This window comes from Carlito syrichta, unplaced genomic scaffold (assembly GCF_000164805.1).
Source record: "Carlito syrichta isolate Samal-C Ts95f unplaced genomic scaffold, Tarsius_syrichta-2.0.1 Scaffold316346, whole genome shotgun sequence".
NCBI lineage: Eukaryota > Metazoa > Chordata > Mammalia > Primates > Tarsiidae > Carlito > Carlito syrichta.
The window spans coordinates 722,604-746,095 of NW_007260442.1; the positions used below are offsets into that span (position 1 = coordinate 722,604).

Sequence of the window (23,492 nt, forward strand, 5' to 3'; positions counted from 1 at the left end):
TGGGCTCAGGCAATCCACTCACCTCAGCCTCCCAAAGGCACGGGATTACAGGCTGAGCCACCGAGCCTGGCTACATAAATTTTTATTTTTGTTTATTTATGTGTTTATTGAGTTGGAGTCTCACTCTGTCGCCCAGACTGCAGTGCAGTGGTATGCTCACAATCATCGCAGCCTCAACCTGCTGGGCTCCAGCGATCCTTCCGCCTCAGCCTTCTAAGTAGCTGGATCCACAGGCACACACCACCATGCCCGGCTAATATTTTGATTTATTGTAGAGACGAGGTCTCGCCAAGTTGCCTAGGCTGGTCTTGAACCCGTGGGCTCAGACGATCCTCTCACCTCGGCTTCCCAAAGTGCTAGAATTACAGGCATGAGTCACCATACTCAGCCACACAAATTCTTAAAAGTGAAGACAATTTCTAGATTTTTTCCTCTTAAAAAACAAAACACTCTAATACTCATATCTAGAAAACAGCTGCTTTCTCTCCCAAAGCATAGTGTTATTCAACAAAAAAGAGAAATATAGCCGGGCTCGGTGGCTCAGCCTGTAATCCCGCGCTTTGGGAGGCTGAGGTGAGCGGATTGCCTGAGCCCGCAGGTTCGAGACCCGCCTGGGCAACTTGGCGAGACCTCATCTCCACAATAAATCAAAAAAATTAGCCGGGCGTGGTAGCCTGATTGACAGTGAGACCCCGACTCAAACAAAAGAAAACAAAACAAAACAAACTCTATGCAAAGACTGGTTTCCGCACTTGTAGTTCTGGTTACTTGGAAGGCTGAGGCAGAGGATCGCGGGAGCCCAGCAGGTTGAGGCTGCGGTGGCCGGGAGCAGCCACTGCACTCCAGTCTGGGTGACAGAGTGAGACTCCAACTCAAAAAAAAAAAAAAGAGAGAGAAATATGGTAAAAGATAAACATAATCTACTTACACAAAAATTTTTCATCTAATACTGGCCAGTGTATTCATGGCAGATTTTGTCTCTTGATAATACAGGTAAATTATTTAGTAAAAGTCTGCGGGTACATGAAAATCCTATAAGTGGACTGACCTCACTTAGGTAGAACTACAAAAATGGTAACTGCTTCAGTCATAAAGTCATCTTTCATGCAGTGAAGAATTCCAAAGTTTCAAAATGTTATCAATCAGAACAGAAATGAAGCTAGGCTTTGGAAAAAACAAGGACATAAGCATAAGAACCTAGAATTATCCTTTGGCCTAACTAAACCTCATTAAACATCACACATCAAAATCCTGTGCAAGCGGGGGACAGTGGCTCACATCTGTCATCCCAGCACTTTGGGAGGCAGAGGTAAGAGAATTGCCTGAGGCTAGGGGGTTCAAGACTGGGCAACATGGTGAGACCTCATCTCAACAATAAATCAAATTAGCCGGGCGTGGTGGCACGTGCCTGTGGTTCCAGTCTCTTGGAAGGCTGAGGCTGAAGAATCACCTGAGACCAGCAGGTCAAGATTGTGTGGTAGCCATGAGCGTGCTACTGCACTCCAGCCTGATTGACAGTGAGACTCCGACTCAAACAAAAGAAAACAAAACAAAACAAACTCTATGCAAAGATTGGTTTCCTCAGTGGCTACTTTTACTTCTTGTGGATGTGCAGTCATAAAATCAGTGCCAGTGTTAACTGACATTCAGGCTGTTGTTTTTTTCTTTAAAAAAAAATTTTTTTTTTTTGAGTCCAGGTCTTATTCTGTTGCCCAGGCTGCAGTGGCACAATCATGGTTCACTACAGGCCTCAAATTCCTGGGTTCAAGTCATCCTCCCCCTTCAGCCTACCAAATAGTTGGGACTACGGACACGTGCCACCACACCCAGCTACTATTTTTATTTTTGTAGAGATGAGGTCTTGCTACGTTGTCCAGGCTGGTCTTAAACTCCTAGGCTTTGAGCAATCCTCTCACTTAGGCCTCCCAAACTACTGGGATTACAGGCATGAACATTGGTGCCTGGCCTATTTTGCTTTTTATGTGTTGAAGTTTGATCAGTAATGACCTTAACATGACAATAGCTGCTGACATTCTTGACTGATTAACCCAAGTGGAATTAACCAGTCATAATTTTTTTTTTTTTAATTTTTTAGTTGGAGTCTCACTTTGTTGCTCAGGCTGGAGTTCAGTGGCTTGCTCACAGCTACCATAATCTTGCCTACTAGGCTCAGGCGATCCTTCTGCCTCAGCCTTCCAAGTAGCTGGAACTACAGGCATGTGCCACCACACTGGATTGATTTTTTTATTTAAACATTCTTCCTTTTTTTTTCTTTTTGAGTTGAAGTTCTCACCCTGTCACCCAGGCTGGAGTGCAGTGGCATGCTCATGGCCACTGCAGCCTCAACATGCTAGGCTCAGGTGACCCTTCAGCCTCAGCCTTCCAAGTAGCTGGAACTACAGGCATGAGCCACCATGCCCAGCTAAATTTTTTTTTTTTTTCTGATTTATTGTAGAGATGAGGTCTCACCAAGTCGCTCAGGCTGGTTTTGAACTCTGAGTTCAGGCAATCCTCTCGTCTCCATCTCCCAAAGTGCTGCGATTACAGGTGTGAGCCACCACACCTGGTTCAACTTTTTTTTTTTAAACAGGTCTCACTATGTTGCCCAGGCTAAAGTACAGTGGCATGATCACAGTTTTACTACAGTCTCCAACTTCTGGAGTCCTTTTTCTCCCACCTCAGGAGTCCTTTTCCTCCCCCTGAGGAGCTGGGACTACAGGCACTCGCCACCACACCTCAATAATTTTTTGGAGAAGCGGAGTCTCTCTATGTTAACCAGGCTGGTCTCAAACTCTGGCCTCAAGAGATCCTTCCACTTTGGTCTCCCAAATTTCTGGGGTTATAGGCATGAGCCACTGCACTCGGCACAGTCACAACTTTTTATGCTGTCAAATGAAGAACCCCATATAAACTCACATTGTTGGCTGGGCTCAGTGGCTCAACCTGTAATCCCAGCACTTTGGGAGGCCGAGGCGAGTGGATTGCCTGAGACTGCTGGTTCGAGACCAGCCTGGGCAACTTGGCGAGACTTCGTCTCTACAATAAATAAAAAAACTTAGCTGGAGGTGGTAGTGGGCACCTGTAGTTCCAGTTACTTGGAATTTGGGAAGGGAGAAGTGAGTCACATGCTCATGGCTACTGCAACCTCAACCTGCTAGGTTCAGATGATCCTTCTGTCTCAGCCTTCCGAGTAGCTGGAACTACAGGTGCACACCACCACACTGGGCTAATTTTTTGATTTATTGTAGAGACGAAGTCTCACCAAGTTCCCAGGCTGATCCCAAACTCGGGTTCGGGCAATCCTCTTGCCTTTGTCTTCCAAAGTGCTGGGATTATAGGCATGAGCCACCACATCTGACCAAAATTTATACAAACTAATTCCTCTATCTTAAAACAGGTAGCCACAGTTATCCTTAGCTTCCTGAATCAAGTATTTTTCAGTAAACTGAACTCATGTCAGACTTGAGACTTGACCAGCAGGCCATGTATGGAGCAGCAAGAAACTGGCCAGTAGTGTAGAATCTGTTGTCATTAGTGCTGTGACTCTTGAGTAAGGTCTCCTGAGTTTGCTGCAGATTTCATTGTCTACTACTTTGTGCAAATTATTATTTTTTCTTTATCTTCTTTTTTTGGAATGGGGTTTTGCTGTATTTCCTAGACTGGACTCTGACTTCCAAGCTCAAGGGATTGTCTTACCTCAGCCTCCAGAGTACCTGGGACTATAGGCATGTACCGCTGTGCCCAACTGGGCAAATTATTTAACCTATGCACAAAAATGGAATAGTAGAAGTAGATCATAGAAGTTTGTGAGGGTTAAAGAAGATAATGTTGTAAAGGTACTCAGAACTGCTGGGCATGGCGCTGGGCACGGCGCTGGGCATGGTCGCTCACGCCTGTAATCCCAGTACTTTGGAAGGCCGAGATGAGAGGATTGCCTGAGCCCACAGGTTCGAGATCAGCCTGGACAACTTGGGGAGACCTCACCTTTGTGATAAATCAAAAAATTAGCCAGGCATGGTGGCGCGTGCCTGTAGTTCCAGCTACTTGGAAGGCTGAGGCGGAAGGATCACCTGAACCCAGCAGGTGGAGTCTGTGATGGCTGGGAGTGTGCCACTGCCTTCCAGTCTGGGTGACAGAGTGAGTCCCCAACTCCAAAAGAAAGAAAGAAAGAACTGCTAGGCATGGTGGCTCACGCCTATAATCCCAGGACTTTGGGAAGTGGAGGTGAAAGGATTTTCTGAGCCCAGGGGTTCCAGACCACTCTGGGCAACTTGGCAAGACCCCATCTCTACAATAAATTAAAAAATTAACCGGGCAGGATGGCGTGCACCTGTAGTTCCGGCTACTTGGAAGGTTGAGGTGGAAGGATAGCCCTGAGCCCAGCAGCTTGAGGCTTCAGTGGCCATGAGTGTGCCACTGCACTCCGGCCTGGGGAATAGAGTGAGACTCCAACTAAAAAAAAAAAAAAAAGATACTTAGAACTGTGTTTAGCACATATATTTGGTGGTCAATTTATGTTTTACTTTTACTTGAAAAAAGAATTGCCATTTACATAGGATTGCATTTACATAGAATTACCTCACATAAGATTCACAAGATTCACATTTTTTTTTTTTTTTTTTTGAGTTGGAGTCTCACTCTGTCGCCCAAACTGGAGTGCAGTGGCTGCTCCCGGTCACCGCAGCCTTGACCTGCTGGGCTCCGGCAATCCTTCCGCTTCAGCCTTCCAAGTAGCCGGAACTACAGGCACGCGCTCCCACGCCCAGCTGATTTTTGATTTATTGTAGAGATGAGGTCTCGCCAAGTTGCCCAGGTGGGTCTCAAACCCGCGGGCTCAGGCAATCCACTCACCTCGGCCTCCCAAAGTGATGGGATTACAGGCTGAGCCACCGAGCCCGGCCAAGAATACATTTTACTTTATCATTTCTGTCACCATTTTATACTTTACTGGAACTATAGCTTGTTTTTTCTCCCTGAACCGTGAAGTTCATCATTTGCTCTTTCATTATCTGGGGCTCCAGACATAAGACTGATAAGCTTCCTGGAAATAGACATATGGCTAGACTTAAAATCCTCAAGCTGGAGAGAATCTTAGACAGTCGTTTAGATAAAATATTGCACGCTTAAGCTAGGATCTGTAAAGCAAAAAACATTGAGTTTTACATGACTTTAACCATCTACAATATTTTAGAGTTCTAAGTTCAAGGATCGGTTACTTATTCCAGTGGTTACTTATTCCAGTGAGTAGTGAAATGACATTCCTAAATTCCTCTGTGTAAAGATACTTAGAGTCATACTCATCTAGCATCTGAGTTATGTTTGGCAGTGAAAAGTTGGTCAAGCTTGATTCTCAACAACTGTCCTGATGCCAAATGTGTGAATGTGTGACTATAGATTAGGGTAGCTCAACAGAATAATCCCCTCATTCTGCCTTAGATTATGTAAATTAAGGGTTTAGCTTTCTGAAGCTTTCCAGTTGGAGCAAAATCTGTTTCTGCCTAGTGAAACTTACAATTTTCTTTTCCTCTTTGTTCTGACCAAAATTGCTTGTTATTTCTACTGTTTTAATAAAGGCTAAATCAGCAGTCTCTCATAATGGCTGATTTTTCTGATTCCCCAGGATTCTTTTAAAACACTTTCACACAGTATTTTCTAGTGCCCATTTTATCCAAATTATTCATTTTATGCCCCAGATCTTTGATTGCCATTGTTCTAAAAGGCATTTTATAATATAGTTAAAATAGTATCAGAAAGCTTTCTCACTTAAAAAAAGACAAATAGGTTAAGTGAAACTTCCTAATTTTAGCACAGTTGCTTTTTCATTTTTTATTGAATTTTCTTATTTCGGTTTTTTGGGGTTTTTTTTGAGTTGGAATCTCACTGTCGCCCAGGCTGGAGTGCAGTGGCACATTCATGGCCACCGCAGCCTTGACCTGCTGGGCTCAGGCAATCCTTCCCTCTCAGCCTTCCAAGTAGCTGGAACTACAGGCACATGCCACCATGACTTGCTAATTTTTTAATTTATTATAGAGAGGTCTCACCAGGTTGTCCGGGCTTGTCTCGGACCCTGAGCTCAGGCAATTCTCTCACCTCGGCCTCCCAAAGTGCTGGGATTACAAGCGTGAGCTACTACGCCTGGCCTTATTTATTATTTTAAAATAAGGCTAATATGACAGCAGATGGAAAAAAAAAAAACTCTAGTGAATTTTAATTGCGGCTAGAGTTAAAAATGCCTTCTTGTACTTTATTTTTATTTATGTATTTATTTATTTAGTTGAGTAGGAATCTCACTTTGTCGTCCAGGCTAGAGTACAGGGACACACTCACGGCCACCGCAGCTTCAACCTGCTGGACTCAGGCGATCCTTCCGCCTCAACCTTCCAAGTAGCGGGAACCACAGCCGTGTGCCACCACAGCCAGCTAATTTTTTTGATTTATTGTAGAGACCGGGTCTCGCCAAGTTGCCTAGGTTGGTCTCGAACCCATGGACTCGGGCAATCCTCTCGCTTCAGCCTCCCAAAGTGCTGAGATGCCAGGCGTGAACCACCACGCCCAGTCTCATGTACTTTATTAGTTTAAACATGCTGAAACACTCAGCCTTTCTTTTTGCCCCAAAAGTGCCTGATAATATATGATCCATAATGCTGTAAAACTTTTAACTAGTTAAATGTAACCGAGTTTATTAGAGCAAAGAACAATTCTCCAATTGGGCAGCCCTCAGAAGCAAAATAAGTGCAGAGAGCGCCACTGGGCAGGGATCATTTATGGACAGAAAATGGACGTGAGGTACATACAGAAGAGCTTGGTCATTTACAGCTCGGAATTTGTCCTGTTTGGGTGTGGGCTGAGCAGTTGACAGTCTGTGATTGGCTGAAGCTTGGTGGCTGTGATTGGCCGAAACTCGATACCTGTGATTGGCCGACTGAAGCTCGGGGCCTGTGATTGGCCGAATGAAACTCAGGGCCTGTGATTGGCTGAGACTCAACTAGCGGTAATAAAAGATACATACCAGGTTCCCAAACAACATCATTACTTATAATATTGAGAAAAAAAAAACACTTTCCCAGCTGGGGCCTCATCTGTGTGTAATTTACACCTCACGTGCCGGTGGGTTTTCTCTGGCCACTCTGCTTTCCTCCCACATCCCGAAGATTAGCACGTGAAGTTATGGCTCGTCTAGGTGGTCCCGCACTGTGTGAGCGTGGGTGTGACTGCCAGTGCTCCCTGCGGTGGGACCGTGTCCTGTTTAGGGCTGTTGCCTGCTCTGTTCCCTGAGCTGCTGGAATAAGCTCCGGCCACCCGCCGTCCTGAACTGGAATCATTGGGTAAATAATGATCTTCCTTGTTTTTATTAATCTTTTAAAAATGCATGCATAGCTCACATATATCTCATTGTTCAATATTAGCGGTGCTTTGGTGTTTAGAAGTTTGGTTGTGTTTTCATGAGCGGAAGTATGCCATAGGAAGTTAAAGCTTTTTTATATCAATTATTCTAGGGTCAAATTGGTTTCCGCGTATGACCTTTTGCTTGAAGTCGCAGGTTTCAAGAAGCTATCGACCACTTTAAGTGAGGGCTTACTGTAATCCTAAATTAGGCTTTCACTTTGTTTATGTACCAATTTGCAGTCAGGGAGGGATTCAAGGTCAGGGTCAGCCTCGGGCCAAATTTAGTTTAACAACGTGTAAAACAATATATCAAGTTAATATGTTTTTTCTGTTTGTTTTTTTGAGTTGGAGTCTCACTCACCACAGCCTTGATTTCCTGGGCTTGGCTAATTCTTCCACCTCAGCCTCCCACGTAGCTGAAACTATAGGCACAAGCCACTATGCCTAGATAATTTTTGTTTTGTTTTGTAGTGACAAGACTCCCTATATTGTCCAGGCAGGTCTCGAACTGCTGGGCTCAAGCAATCCTCCCACCTCCCAAAGTGCCGGGATTACAAACATGAGCCACTGCATCCTCCCTCAAGTTTTGTCTGTCACAGAAAAAAATAAGTGGAGCAAAGGATTTTTGCTCTTGCCCTTAAAACCAGAAGTATTTTATTTTGTTAAATGTAAACACAGTTTTTAACATTTTAATACAAATTATTTTACAACTTTAACATTGTACATAGTAAGAAAAATAATTCAATAACTGATCATGAAAACAGGCTATCGCAGAAATGACATGACTCACAGGGAAGAGCAAGTGTGGGTTAGGAAGTAAAGGGATAAGGAAAGGGGTGGGATGGGCTGCGGTGGCAGGAGTGCGGGGAGATTTTCAGAAAACAGAATTAGACTTTAAGGCAGGGAGTCCCCAGCAAACTTATTTGTTGTTTTGTTTTTTTGATTTTTTTTTTTTTGAGTTGGAGTCTCAAAAATTTGCCCAGGCGGGTCTTGAACCCGCGGGCTCAGGCAATTCACTCACCTCAGCCTCCCAAGGTGCGGGATTATAGGATGAGCCACGGAGCCCAGCTATCATTTGTACAATGGGAAATCAACTCTAAAGATTCTTTTTTTTTTTTTTTTTTTGAGTTGTAGTCTCACTCTGTTGCCCAAGCTAGAGTGCAGTGGCATGCTCATGGCCACCACAGCCTCGACCTGCTGGGCTCAGGAGATCCATCTGCCTCAGCCTTCCAAGTAGTTGGAACTACAGGCACGCGCTACCACGCCCGGCTAATTTTTGATTTATTGTAGAGATGAGGGCTCACCAAGTTGCCCAGGCGGGTCTCGAACCCGCGGGTTCAGGCAATCCACTCACCTGGGCCTCCCAAAGCGGTGGAATTACAGGCTGAGCCACTGAGCCGGCTCATTCTTTTTTCTTTTAAGATGTAAATTGACAGCAATCATAATGCAAAAGGATTTAGGGTAAAACTGTCTCAGGGTGGGCTGGAGTCACTGAAACAGAGTACAGTGAGCAACCCTCAGAATCCTTCCCCTTCCTCTTCGGGAACACGTGGCCATTAGCTCTTGCCATGTGTTTGAAAAGTTTGGCTCTTACAGGAAAATTTTATATTTTTAGTTAAGCTGTGCTGTTCTTGTGAGTATTAAGTTACAAAACGCACTTGAGTTTCCAAACGGCCTCCCATATGTAATCTCATCTGATCTTTCCAGTCACCCTGTGAGATTAGCAAAATGGGTGTAACCCTAAAGATACTGGATGAAGTTAAGTACTTGCTCAATGCTAAATGTTGAATTGTAAGTCAATTCTGGAAACTCCTCCAATTCTCTTTCCACTGCTTCCAAAAGGCCAGAGTGGAACGATGCAATGAAAACTCACTAGCTTCAAAATGGACATAAGTGTCTGGGGAAAGTGCAGTAAGTAAAGGATGAGATTCAGACTCTTAAGATCTTGCCAGTGGGAGCCGGGAAAGGGAGGGAATGAGTCAAGTGCAAGTTTGTTTTACAGGAGAGAGATAGATGATCTCTCAGCCCAGCACTTGGCTAGGTTCTATGGGGACAGAGGCAACAGTTCCACCCTCTTTTTTTCTTTTTTCTTTTTTCTTTTTTTTGAGTCAGGGTCTCAATCTGTTGCCCCATCTGAAGTGCAGTGGTGTGATCACAGCTCACTGCAGCCTCACCTTAACTTTCTGGGCTCAGGTAATCCTTCCACCTCAGCCTCCTAGGGAGCTGAGACTACAGGCACGAACCACCATGCCCAGCTAATTTTTTGATTTTTTTGTGGAGACGAGAGGTCTCACTAGTTGCCCAGGCTGATTTCAACCTCCTGGGCTCAAGCAATCTTCCCCCCGCCCCCACCCCAGCCTCCCAAAGAGCTAGGATTACAGGCATGGGCCACCACACAGGGTCAGTTTCCATCCTTGAGAGCTCATATAGATACATTGAACAGACACAGACAGACTATAAACAAAATAGTGTAAACACCATAGTGTAAACACAATAGTGTAAATTAGAATAATGATAGTTGCCTATAAATATGCAAAGAACTGTTATTTATAACGGATACCGTTTATTTTCCTAGTTAGAAGCAGGGGTTTTGGTGTCATAACGTCTATATTTGCATTCTTTTTTTTTTGAGTTGGAGTCTCACTGTTGCCCAGACTGGAGTGCAGTGGCCGCTCCTGGCCATCGCAGCTTCGACCTGCTGGGCTCCGGCGATCCTTCCACCTCAGCCTTCCAAGTAGCTGGAACTACAGGTGCGCGCTACCACGCCTGGCTAATTTTTTGATTTATTGTAGAGATGAGGTCTCGTCTGCCCAGGCGGGTCTCGAACCCGCGGGCTCAGGCAATCCACTCACCTCAGCCTCCCAAAGGCGTGGGATTACAGGCTGAGCCACCGAGCCCGGCTGTTCTACTTTTCTTAAAGACTTATTTAAACACCTAAATTGATTTTATGATCCACACTAATGGGTGTTTACCAATTATGAAAAACACTAAAAGGTCCTTTTAACACCAATAGTGTCTGTTCATGATTCTGTGAGTAGCATGAAATGAGGCTGGTGGTGCTGTCCAAATAAAAACCCGACCTTTCATGTATACAATAACTTAGAACTTTAAAACAAAGAGGGAGACATGCGTTCAATGTGTTGCTCTGAACTGTCATTCACGCCCATGAACACATGAATGCGGTGGCACTAAGGTGAGTTAGCACAGAGTTGTTGGGTTACTTTTAGAAATTGCAAAATAAAGCCACGTGCCTTCACCCAGTCTCGTTGCAAGACATAGTATGAGAAAGCAGTCTGTGAAAATCGGAAAGAATTGCTCTTTGAGAAAACAAATCATTGACACATCTGGGGATGCTGAGATCTTAGATTCTGTAGTACCCTGTACTAACAAGGCTTCCTGTTTTAGGCACTTTTACTCTTGTTCCTGGAAGGAATCTGGCTGTGCTGCTGTGTTAGGGATCATTATGTGCCTTTGACATCTTTATTTAATGTACTTTCTGGTATTTTAATGTGTGTGATGTTCATTTTAATTCTTTACAATGGTTTTTAAAAGGGATGGAACTGATCCCTTTCTGCCCTTCAGGAACCTATAATCCTCAAGAAAATCAAAGTCCTAAGAGGAGAAACTGTGAAGCAGGAGATAGAAAGGAGGCAGAGAATGGTGGCAAGTGGGGTTAGAAATGATGGATGTCAGGACCCAGCCCTGTCCTTGGGCTGCTTGTCCCCATTATAAAAGGAAAAGTCGGAAGGCAGGCGGCCATCCATGATGAGTGTAACAGTAGCCTGTAAATATAAAAGTACAGTACTTGCAGTGTAGTAAAGAGAGAAAAGAGAATACTCCTGCTTTTAAAAGGTAATGTCAAGGCTTGTTAAAGAACTTGCTAAACAGGATTTATGTTGCTATATAATAAGGCATAGAAACAACATTTGTGTATATGTGATTTGAAGAATGAATTTTAAATAGGCGTATCATGAGGATCTAAGTTTACATTCTAAGGCTTTGGATTTTAAGCAATATTTTATGTGTTGTGAAATAGAGGCTGAGTGTGGTGGTTCACACCTGTAATCCCAGCACTTGGGGAGGTGAAGGCAAGAAGATTGCCTGAGCCCAGGGGTTTGAGACTAGCCTGGGCAACTTGGCAAGAACTTGTCTCAACAATTAAAAAGAAAAAAAAATTAGCTGGGCATGGTGGCACATGCGTATAGTCCCAGCTACTTGGAAGGCTGAGGCAGAAGGATCGCCAGAGCCCAGCAGGTTGAGGCTGTGGTAGTCGAGAGCATGCCACTGCAGTCCAGCCTAGTCAACAGAGTGAGATTCTGACTCAAAAAAAAAAAAAAGAATCATTGCAGTTATTAATTGATGGAAATAGACTTATCTCTTTGGTAGTCATTTTTTTTAATGAGTATAGAGTTCAATTCTTTTTTCCTTTTTTTAACTTTTAGAGATTGGTTCTCAGTCTTACCCCTAGGCTGGTGTGCAGTGGCACAATCATAGCTTACTGTAACCTTGACCTTTTGGTCTCAGGTGATCCTATCACCTCAATTTTTTTTGTCTTGTTTTGTTTGAAGGCATCAGAAGGACTAAGGTGCCATATTCTGGCATGTTCTCATCGCCAAGTGGTGTTGGTACTGTGTGAAATATAAAACTCAGAAGTCTCCACAAAAACCAAAAATGATTTAGTGCTGAAACTTTGCATTTTATACTGTTACCCAATTAATATTTTCCATTCTATTAACTGAATGGTCAGGTAGTATAATTAAGACTACACAGTCATCTCTTTTTGAACTTTTTGCTTGATGAATTGATGCAGTGCTCGATTTTCATAGGGTTACAAAACATGTTGCAAATGATTAGATAAAAGGGAGTGGGAGGACAACAAAAACAGCAAAACCTAAATATCAAAGTCAGCCAGGAAAGTTCTAAAAATGGTGAAATGTACTCTGAAATTGACTACGTGCTACGAAACAGCAAATGAAGATGTTGGATCCTCAGGAAATGAAAATCTTAGTTTTATTGCTTTGTATAGAGTTGATGGGTTATTGCATTTTATGTCTCCATGCGAGTTAAAGCTGTATGTCACCCCTCATGTTTTGTGTAAGACCACACTGGGTTACTGATGCTCTCAGTTGCGTATGTACCCATATATGTATATTAGGGCAGTACTACAGTATCTTTCTGCCAAGTCCCCGAAGGACAGTGGTGAAGGGACATCCTCCAGCGGGCAAAATTTCAAGCTCCTGGTCGCTAACTTGGGATGGAAAGAAAAATGGCCCACTTTGTGATTAGATTCCAGTTCATGGTGGGGAGACAGTGGCTTGGCTGGATGGTCAGGGACTTGGAAGGAACGTGATTGGAAAATTGGTGAGAAAGAAATTTAGGGAAGTGGTATGTGGATAGACCTCTTTGAATGGACCGAACAAATAGACAAAAACAAAGGTAAAGATATTTGTGTTCGACTGGGCTCATTGGCTCAGCCTATAATCCCAGCACTTTGGGAGGCCAAGGCTAGTGGATTGCCTGAGCCCGTGGGTTTGAGACCAGCCTGGGCAACTTGGAGAGACCTTGTCACTACAATAAATAAATAAATAGATAAATTGATTGGGTGTGGTAGCACATGCCCGTAGTTCCAGCTACCTGGAAGGCTGAGGTGGAAGGATCACCAGAGCCCAGCAGATCGAGGCTGCGGTGCCCATGAGCTCCACTGTACTCCAGCCTGAGCCACAGAGTGAGACTCCAACTCAAAAAAAAACACAAGATATTTGTGCACTGTGTGAATGCTCACCAAAGGACAATCTCAGCAGAGGAGGGTTTTAATAATCAAGTGGATAGGATAACCTATTCTGTGAACACAGCGAGCCTCTTTCCTAGCCACCCCGTCTTCAGCCAGGGGTCTCATGAACCAAGTAGCCCTGGAGACAGCAATGGAAGTTATGCCTGGGCTGGGCAGCCTAGGCTGTACCCATCCCTGAGTGCCCTTTACCTGCAGCAGAGACCAGCACTGAGCCCAATATGGCGCCATTCCCTGGGGTGATCTGGATGCAAGTGGATTATACCAGACCATTTTTGTCCTGGAAGGGGCAGTGTTTTATCTTTACTGAAGTAGACATTTATTCTGGATATGAATTTGCCTTCCCTGCATGCGATGCTTCTGCCAAAACTACCATCTGAGGACTCAGAGAATGTCTTATCCACCACCATGAGATTCCACACAGTATTGCTTCAGATCAGCAAACTCACTTCCCAGCCAAAGGAGTGTGGCAGTGGACCCATACTCATGGAATTCACTTGTCTCTCCATAGTCCCCATCATCCTGAAGCAACTGGCCTGATAGAACAGTGGAATGGCCTTTTGAAGTTGCAGTGGCAGTGCCAGCTAGGTGATGGTGCTTTGCAGAACTGGGCCAAGGTTTTCCAGAAAGCCATATGTGTGTTCTGAACAAGCATCCAATATATGGTACCGTTTCTTCCATAGCCAGCCTTCATGGATCCAGGAATCAAGGGATGGAAATGGTAGCTGCACCACTCACCATCAGCCCTAGTGACCCACTTCTTATTCTTGTGACCTTGTGATCTGCTGGCCTAGAGGTCTTAGTTCTAGAGGGAGGAATGCTGCCATGAGGAGTCACAACAAAGATGCTGTTGAACTAGTAGTTAAGATGCCTCTGAGTCAACAGGCTAAGAAGGGAGTTCTGGTGTTGTCCGGGGTAACAGATCCAGGCTATCAAGGGGAAATTGGCCTACTGTTCCACAGTGGAGATAAAGAGGAGTATGTCTGGAATACGGAAGATCCCTTAGAGTGACTTTTGGTATTGCCATGCCCTGTGATTAAAGTCAATGAGAAACTACAGCAATCCAATCCAGACAAGACTACAAATGGCCCAGACTCTTCAAGAATGAAGGTTTGGGTCCCCTGCCAGATGAAGAACCATAACCAGCTGAGGTTCTTGCTGATGGTCTGGAAATATAGAATGGGTAGTAGAGGAAGGGAGTTATAAATACTAGCTATGACCATGTGACCAGTTATGGAAATGAGAACTGCCATTGTCATGAGTATTTCTCTCCTGTTTTATTAGAAATACATTTGTGGCTGGACGCGGCAGTGCACAACTGTAATCCCAGGACTTTGGGAGGCTGAGGCGAGGGGATTTCCTGAGCCCAGGGGTTTGAGACCAACCCAGGCAACTTGGCGAGACCATTTTTCTACAGTAAATCAAGAAAAGTTAACCAGGCGTGGTGGCACACACCTGTAGTTCCAGCTCCAGGGAAGGCTGAGGTGGAAGGATAGCCTGAGCCCAGTAAGTTGAGGCTGTGGTGACCGTGAGTGTGCCACTGTACTCCAGCCTAGGAAACAAAGTCAGACTCCGACTCAATAAAAAGAATACATTTGTATGTACATATACATATATTAATGTCTTTGTTTTTACTACATGTTCCTTTATCATGTAGCATAATATCTGATAACCTTATGTCAGTATTTAAGTACTGTTAAGTTTATATTATAGTATTTAAGTTATGAGCTATCAAGAAAGGAGCAAGCCTCACCTTTACCTTTTCTCTTCTGGAGAAGAAATTAGTGTGTTTTTGGTTGTTTATAGAATAGTTGTACCATATTAGGTAGAACCATTACCTTATTATTCCCTTTATTTGGAAATTAGGTATGATATCTTTATTTATTTTATTTATTTTTGAGTAGGAGTCTCATCTGTCACCAAGCTGGAGTGCAGTGGCATGCTCATGGCCACCACAGCCTCGACCTACTGGGCTTGTGTAATCCTTCCACCTTGGCCTTCCAAGTAGCTGGAACTACAGGCACACGCCACCATGCCCAGCTAATTTTTTGATTTATTGTAGAGATGGGGTCTCACTAAGTTGCCCTGGCTGATCTCGAACCCGTGGGCTCAGGCAATCCTTTCACCTCGTCCTCCCAAAGTGCTGGGATTATAGGCATGAGCCACCACGCCCAGCCGAGTTGTTTTTGTAGATAGAAAAGCAGTCTGTACTTTTCCAAAAGCAAACGTGAGCTTACATTTCTACTTTTCCTAAGGCCCAGCTATGCCATAAAGTCATTAAAATCAACCACAGGTATGTTTGATCATTAGACTATCTACTTTCTCAAGAGAGGAATGAGCTGGAAATTCTTCTGCATCTCTGATACTGTGCTATCTGTGTTGTCTGGAAAAAGATAAATCCAAAAGGAACTTGTGGAGAAACCAGAGTTTCTCCCCTGGCATGGCTTCTTATCATAATACACCACACCCAGCAAATCCTTTAGAACCTGTCCCCTATGTCCAGCACAGCAGATTTTAGTAAGGGATTTGTGCTCTTGGTTACATAAATCTCAGGTGCCTGTCTGGATCTTGAGTTCTTTAAAGGCCAGGCAATAGGATTCAAGTTTCTTACCTGCCTACTATTCTCCAGTCAGGTCCCGCCTGTCTCTGCCCCCTCCTTCTACTCTCCTTCCCTCCAGGCTTACACTGCTGTGGCGTGGCACTCTCTTCCTTCTGTAGACCAAGCTGCATCTGTCTGGGGGACTGTGTCCTTTCTGTGTCCTCCATTTTGAATGCTTCCTCCTCGCATGCAAATAACAGGCTCCTTCTTGCCATTCAGATCGCCAAGGAAATATCACTTGCACAATGAACTTAAAGAAGCCAGCTGGCCATCTTTTGTCACTTATCCTATTTCTATTATCCACATATTCATTTTATCATCTGACATTTTTCTTGGGTTTATCGTTGGTCTTCTCCCCACTAGAAAGCAGTCTGTAAGATAAGGATGGTATCTACTTCATTTTCCATGGTATCCCTGTGCCCAGGGTGCTAGCACTCAGAAGGGCTTGGTAAATGAAACGATTTAATACTGGTTTTCAATAAAAAGAAGGAAGATCTCTCTTCATGAATGATGTATGAATCTGATTTATAGGAAAAATATGCCATCATAACCTGTTTGACTCTTGTCATTCAACCGACTTTCCTCAAGACCTTCCGAAGGCTCCTCCTGCTCCAGGCTCAGGGACAATGCAGCCGCCCCAGAGTGTTTTCTTCCTATCTTGCAGTCAAGCAGTTCTCCATAACTTTCATATTGCCAGAAAGCCTGAATGAACATTTAGCATCAAACCCTCCTATTTTGTATCCTTTCAAAATATCCTTCTCTATACAATAAGGACTTGATAAAAGATAACTTATTGTGCAGTGCCAGCCTGGACAAAGTCGTTTTAAAGTCACAACAGAATGACCATCAGGTTGTCAGAAATGTCAAGAGCCACAACACATGAGCAAGTGGTACAAATGCTTAGTGCCAGGTTGGTGGGTAACTGTACTTTCATATCTGTGGTTATAAATGTATACGTGTGGGCTGGGCGCAGTGGCTCCTAACTGTAATCCCAGCACTTTGGGATGCGGAAGTGAGAGGATTACCTGAGCCCAGGGGTTCGAGACCAGCCTAGGCAACATGGCAACATGGCGAGATCTTGTCTCTACAAACACACACACACACACACACACACACACACTTGTATTAGGGTTTTCAAGAGAAACAGAATCAATAGGATATAGATAGATATAGATAGATTATAGATACAGTTGTGTGTGAGTGAGAGAGCAAGTGAGTGAGTGAAGTATGTGTGGGTAGGGATAAAAAATATAGACATAAGGCCGAGGCGAGCGGATTGCCTGAGCCCGTGGGTTTGAGATCAGCCTGGGCAACTTGGTGAGACCTTGTCTCTACAATAATTTTAGAAAATTAACCGGGCATGGTAGCGCATGCCTGTAGTTCCAGCTACTCGGAAGGCTGAGGCGGAAGGATCGCCGGAGGCCAGCCGGTTGAGGCTGCGGTGGCCATGAGTATGCCACTGCACTCCAGCCTGGGCGACAGAGTGAGACTCCGACTCAAAAGTAAAATAAAATGAGATAAAATAAATGTTTGAGATGATGGATATCCCCACTACCCTTCTTTGATCATTGTACATTGTATGCATGTATCAAAATATCACACGTACCCCCAAAATACATACAGCTATGATATACCAATACAATAAATGAGTAAATACATAAGTAAGGTGCTCCACAGATGTGTGAATGATTAAAAATAACAAGAGGCCAGGATCAGGTGGAGCTTGCTCCTCTTTTCACTCCTGGAGGATAAGCTTATTGACCTAGAAAAGGCATGCTAAGCGCTGACTGGCCTTCCTTGACCTTCTGGTGACTCCACCCTCTCAGTAGACCCATACCTGCGTTCTGCTGTTTTCCATCTCCCTTGAGTTTGCTTTTGGCTTTACTCTCTACCCTATAAACTTAAGTGTCTACTCCAAACACTTGGTAAGCAAATATTTATTCAGTCATCATGGCATTTAGGACATTCAGGGGCATTGTCTTTGAGGGAGACTGAATGGAGGAGGGGTGGTTGGAGAACAAAGTGGATCATCTTTCAGGCCTTTCTTGGAATTCCCAACACACAGGCGTGTCCCTTGGCCCAGAAGGTGAGGTGGCCCAGGCTGTGCTTGCACTGCCATCACTGCTCATAATCACCCGATGCATGCACTATTTTGATGTGCTGGAGCCCTTTGTGCTGTGTGAGGACATCCTGTTTATAGTTGTGATGTGCTGAATAGGGTGCCCGGGTGTCGAACAAAGACACGTCATATTTCCTTCTTTTTTTTTTTGAGTTAGTCTCACTCTGTCGCCCAGACTGGAATGCAGTGGCCGCTCCCGGCCACCGCAGCCTCGACCTGCTGGGCTCTGGTGATCCTCCCGCCTCTGCCTTCCAGGTAGCCGGAATTACAGGCATGCGCTATCACGCCCGGCTGATTTTTTGATTTATTGTAGAGATGAGGTCTCACTGCTCAGGCGGGTCTCGAACCCTCGGGCTCAGGCAATCCACTCACCTCAGCTTCCCAAAGGCACGGGATTACAGGCTGAGCCACCGAGCCCGGCTACGTCATATTTTCTACATGAAATTCCAACTTGAGAGAAGCGCTGATTAAATTCTTTTTTTTCCCCTTACGTTTACTGGTTTGTTTGTTTGTTTGTTTGTTTGAGTTGGAGTCTCACTCTGTCACTCAGGCAGGAGCACAGTGGCACACTCATGGCCACCAAATCCTCGATCTGCTGGGTTCAGGCGATATTTCCACCTCAGCCTTCCCAGTAGCTGGAACTGCAGGCATGCACCACCATGATGGCTACTTTTTTGATTTATTGTAGAGCCGAGGTCTCATTGTGTTACCCAGGCTGGTCTCGAACCTGTGGGCTTAGATAATCCTCTGGCATCCGCCTCCCAGAGTGCTGAGATTACAGATGTGAGCCACCGTGCTTGACCCATTGACTGGTTTATTATAAAAAAATACTGCAAAGAATACTGGTGAAGAAAAGCATGGGTGAGTTATGGGATGGAGTAGAGAGCTTCTACACCCCCCTACCCGCACCCCTCCAGGACCCTATTGTGTTCAGCTATCCAGAAGTTCCCCAAACCAAGTTCTCTTGGGTTTTTATGGAAGGTTCATGATGTAAATTACTTCCATTACATCTCACAATTTTTATGACGTTTTGCTATCCTTATTATACAGATACAAGATTAAGGTTTAGAGAGCACCTTGTCAAAGACTGCACAGGTGGCAGGCCTCAGTGTCACCGACTAGAGTGACATCTCCACAGCTGGTTTTTCTCCTGTTGGTTACTGTTACATCTGTCTTCTTTTGCCGCTGCAATTTATAGGTAGAGTTTACAGGAAACAGTCCTCAGGGGTGGCCTGAGCTTCTGTTGCTTCTTGCTGGATTGATGATAGTGTCACAGATGGGAGAGACTTGAGAGAGAGTCACATGAGCTAATTAAAGCTTTCAGGTTTTACTTTAGTTTAACCAAAGATGTCCGCCAGAAAGCCAGACTCCTTATTTACTTTTGGCCCTTTGTAAATAAAGTAAGAGTAAAAGAGAGGCCTTGATATTATCTTCGTGTTTGTTACAACTTTAACATGTGCGTCTCAAGAAGGATTGGGGCTGTCAGAATTGTAGGGGAACCCCCATGTGGATTCACCCTGGACAGAAAGAAGGGAGAGGAGGCAGACTAGGCCAGATGTAGCAGAAGGCTTCTCACCCAGAGCTCTCAGACCCATCTCTTGATGTTTTATTATTGTAAATTAATGTTTTTGAGTTGATGAATGGCCTTTTAACATGCAAATATCTAATAGTAAAGCTGTGTCAATAGTATATAAGGTTTTCAGTAAAGCCACAGTCCTCTTGAGTTTAGAGAGTCACAGGCCGAGCTCTGTGGCTCAGCCTGTAATCCCAGCACTTTGGGAGGCCTAGGCGAGTGGATTCCCTGAGCCCGCGGGTTCAAGACCAGTCTGGGCAACTTGGTGAGACCTCATCTCTACAATTAAAAAAAAAATGAGCCAGGTGGGTAGCTTATGCCTGTAGTTCTGGCTACTTGGCCAGCTACTTGGAAGGCAGAGGTGGAAGGATTGCTGGAGTCCGTCCACACTGGGGTGGCGGTGAGTGTGTGTGCCACTGCACTCCAGCCTGGGCTATAGAGACTCTAACTCAAAAATAAATAAATAAATAAATAAATAAAGTCACAGATAATGTTGACTTTTGACTTAAAATTTTTTTTCCAATTTACTCTTCTATTCAGGCCTGTGTATCATTTTTCATAATCATATGCAAAGTTCCTTGGACATCATTTTCCAGGTCAATCCTGAGAGCTAAATGTAAAGCTGTCAGATATGTACCATTCCTTACCTATCATACCTATCATATTGTATTCTAGCTGCTGGGGCTTTTTTAACTTTTATTTATTGTTCTGTGGGTTAAGCTAAATCAGACCTTGACAGCATTCCCAAGATGGAGACAGGGTAAGCTTTCAGCTCATCACAGAATCATTGGTTTGTGGCTATCTAGATTCTCATTTCTTCCATGTCAAAGCACCCACAAGCTTCTCCTCTTTAATTTGCCCCCTGATCGACGTAAAAATTTACTACAAAGCCATGCTCCTACGTTCCTACCAACCTTCCTGAGGCCTGACTCTTTAGGGTATAAGACATCATTCAGTGTCAGTATTTCCATCTTGGGGAAAAAAAACAGCCCTGCAATAAATAAAGCATGTCGTTTTCTGGATTTTAATAACTCCTAACACTATGATGATAGGTGGTGTTCTCTTAGTTATCTACTGTCTCACATGCTTATCTTCTTTTTGCATGTCAATTTTGACAATTATTAATATGGAAGGCAATAATCATGATAGGACTTGTGTTCTATAACTAGACATTTAAATAACCACATTGCAAGTTACTTGTCTACATTAGCCAGTATAAATAAACTCATTTGTCATCATTTTCTGTTTGATGAAAATTGTAAAAAAAAAAAGACATGCACTTGGTGACAACCTTCAACAAAAACTGATCTATTCAGTTACTCTCTAGCGTAGTAATTATGTTTTCTGGAATTTCTATGTGCTTTTATGAGGCTATTCCAGGGAAAGGTTTCTATATGCATCAAACAATGAATCACAAAGTATGGGAACCTAAACTGTGCACACGATTGTTCTACAATTTATGACACTTGGAGCAATACAAAACGTTGCCCTGTTATCAATAGAAGATAATGGCAGGGCGCAGTGGCTCATGCCTATAATCCCAGCAATTTGGGAGGCCGAGGTGGGAGAATTGCCTGAGCCCATGGGTTGGAGACCAGCCCGGGCAACTTGGTGAGACCTCACCTCTACAATAAATCAAAAAATTACCACGCATGGTGGTGCGTGCATGTAGTTCCAGCTCCTTGGAAGACTGAGGTGGAAGGATCACCTGAGCCCAGCAGGTCAAGGCTGTGGTGACCATGAGTGTGCCACTGCACTCTAGCCTGGGACACAGAGTGAGACTCCAGCTAAAAAAAAAAAAAAGAAAAAGGAAGATAACACATCTAAAGAATCATAACTAACAGCTGACACATTTAAGAAATCGTCCAAGAGTGAATATAGTTAAGTCCTTATTAAAATATTTTTTGAAATATTTCCTCTAATATGTTTAGAAGTATCAGTAATTTGTGGACATTTAAGTGAAGAAAGCCATATCTCAGCGAAGCTTTCAGGTTTTAGTATTGATAGTCTATCAGTAAGGAGAAATCGTGGAGCAAAAAAACCACTTTTCTGAAGTATTAAAACACTCATGCCCAGGGAAATGTTTCACTGCAGTGCAAACTTTCCATCTCGGTGAGTCATTTCCATTGGAGAGTTTTGACTTCATTTTTCCCAGTAGAGGCACAAATGTGGGACGACTGGCTTGGAGGAGCGGGGAAGTAATTCGCCTATCTCATAGCAAGCCGTCTGTGTTTTGTGTAGACTGCACAAGGTGTAGAGACATTCCCGGCCAAATCAACTTCAGGAGGGAAGTTGGGGCAGGTCGTGGTTCTGGCGAGGCTCTCCCAGAGAGCTCGACCGCCCTCTAGGTTGCATTTGCAAGCAGAGCCGGGTGAGTCACCCCGGGCCCCTCGCCGCCAGGGAGTCGGAGGAAAGGGGCCAATTCCTCCCGTAGGAGGGCTATCTGGACCAAAGAAAGAGGCTGGCGACAGGAAGGAAGAACAGACCAAGCGCCTGAGTAGCGGCCACAGGGCAACCTAAAGCCGGCGCGGCGTGAACCGGCGCGCGCCGCACACGGTCCCCTCCCCCGCCCCCGGCCCCCGTGCGCCCCACGCCGGGTGTCACTTTCCTGCTCGGAAGTCTTCGTGGGTTGCTGGGACAGAACAGGGGGCGCCTGCTCCACCCACCGGGTATCCGGTTGGAAGAAAGCTAGTCTCAACAACTTGATTCTCTGCGTTAAATGATAAGTTTGCAGACCATCCGTCTCCAAGTGCTGAACAGTAGGGCAGGGGAGGACGGGGCACATCAGATGTGCTCTTTCTGTCCCCACCACAAATCACACGGCTGCGCCTCTTCTCTATCCCGCTTAGAGCCCCTCCGACCTGAATTCCACTTTCCTCCCGACTGCCTGCCTCGGAGCCCCCGTGAGAACACAAACCCCTTGCGTGTGTTTCGAATTTTCTCTGGACCGCTTTGTGATGATGATCAGCTAAGTTGCCTTTCTTGTGTGTCTTGCTGGGGGGTTATAAACCCAGGACGCTGATGACTGTAATTTTCTTGGTGATGTTGCAAGGGGAAGGAATAAATGCCCCAGTGTTGAACTTTGCAGCTTGCTCCCTTCCTGTATGTAAATTGCCCTGATATAAAATGGAATTCACAACAGAACAGGGACAGCCGCCTCTGGCTCTCGTGCTCTCTTGTCATCTCAGAGCCTCCAGCCTTATCAGAGGCACACAGCAGGGAGGCTACTCCAGCCCCTAGCTGAGCTCTACCTCCAGCCTCCAGAAAGTAATTCCCCACACACATCCGGTGCACCCTGAAGAATGAAAGAAGCAGCTATTAAATCCCCCTTGAAAGGTGCGTGCTTTCAGTACTGTGATTTGGGTAGGGTGGGGAAAACAAAGATGCCTCCAAGGATTTGGGGTTACTGGCATGGAGAAGGCACCGTGAGGCGGTGTAGGGGAGGGTTGCTGATGGAAGGGTTCTTTGGTTAATGTTTTAAAACAAGCACACATCTTTATGCAGGCTAGTGTTTCTCTTCTGTTGTGCAGTCTGAACAAAATTTGCTCTTTCAAGAGGGGAAGGGACCAAGTGGAAGCAGAACGGGACTGGGCGACTGTCCTGGGATATGGGTGGCATTTAGCAGTAATGTCATATTTATGGAGAATCTATGCCCGAGGGGTCGGTACCTGTGATTTGGAATCACCTAAACCTTGCTTCGGGTTGGAGCGTCAATTTCAGGCACTAGCAAGCCCTTCTCTTAAGAGTGGGCACCAGTCCAAACTTCCCAGCCAGTCTCCAGGAGAGAGAGGATGTGTGTTTCCTTCTCCCCGTTTGAGGCTGCTGCAAACTGAGCAAACCAAAGAGCTCTGGCGGCTGGAGATCACTTTAGGGCAAATGAGGCGGTTGTGCCTGCAAAACAAATCCCTGCCCAAGCCCGAGGGAAGAGCTTCACATGCTCTTCGTGGTGGCACAGCTGGTGTTTCGGAGTGTGCCGGGTCCAGCAGGCACCTCCGAAACGGCAGGGCATTCGGCAGCGAGGGGGCAC

The 23,492-nt window shown here is 44.9% G+C and overlaps 1 protein-coding gene across 2 annotated transcripts in view; it reads left to right on the top strand.

Annotated features, from left to right (window-relative positions):
- The window catches only part of SGK1 (serum/glucocorticoid regulated kinase 1), a 138,224-nt gene that overhangs the window by 108,050 nt on the left and 6,682 nt on the right, over positions 1–23,492 (top strand). Inside the window, exon 1 of one of the 2 annotated variants that reach the window (XM_021707052.1) lies at positions 22,603–22,801. The exons of the other annotated variant lie outside the window; for it this stretch is intronic. Within the exon in view, the coding sequence (XP_021562727.1) occupies positions 22,768–22,801 (34 nt within the window). The 5' untranslated portion in view covers positions 22,603–22,767. Of the gene's footprint in view, positions 1–22,602; positions 22,802–23,492 lie in introns of those variants that run through there. 2 annotated transcript variants of the gene reach the window in all.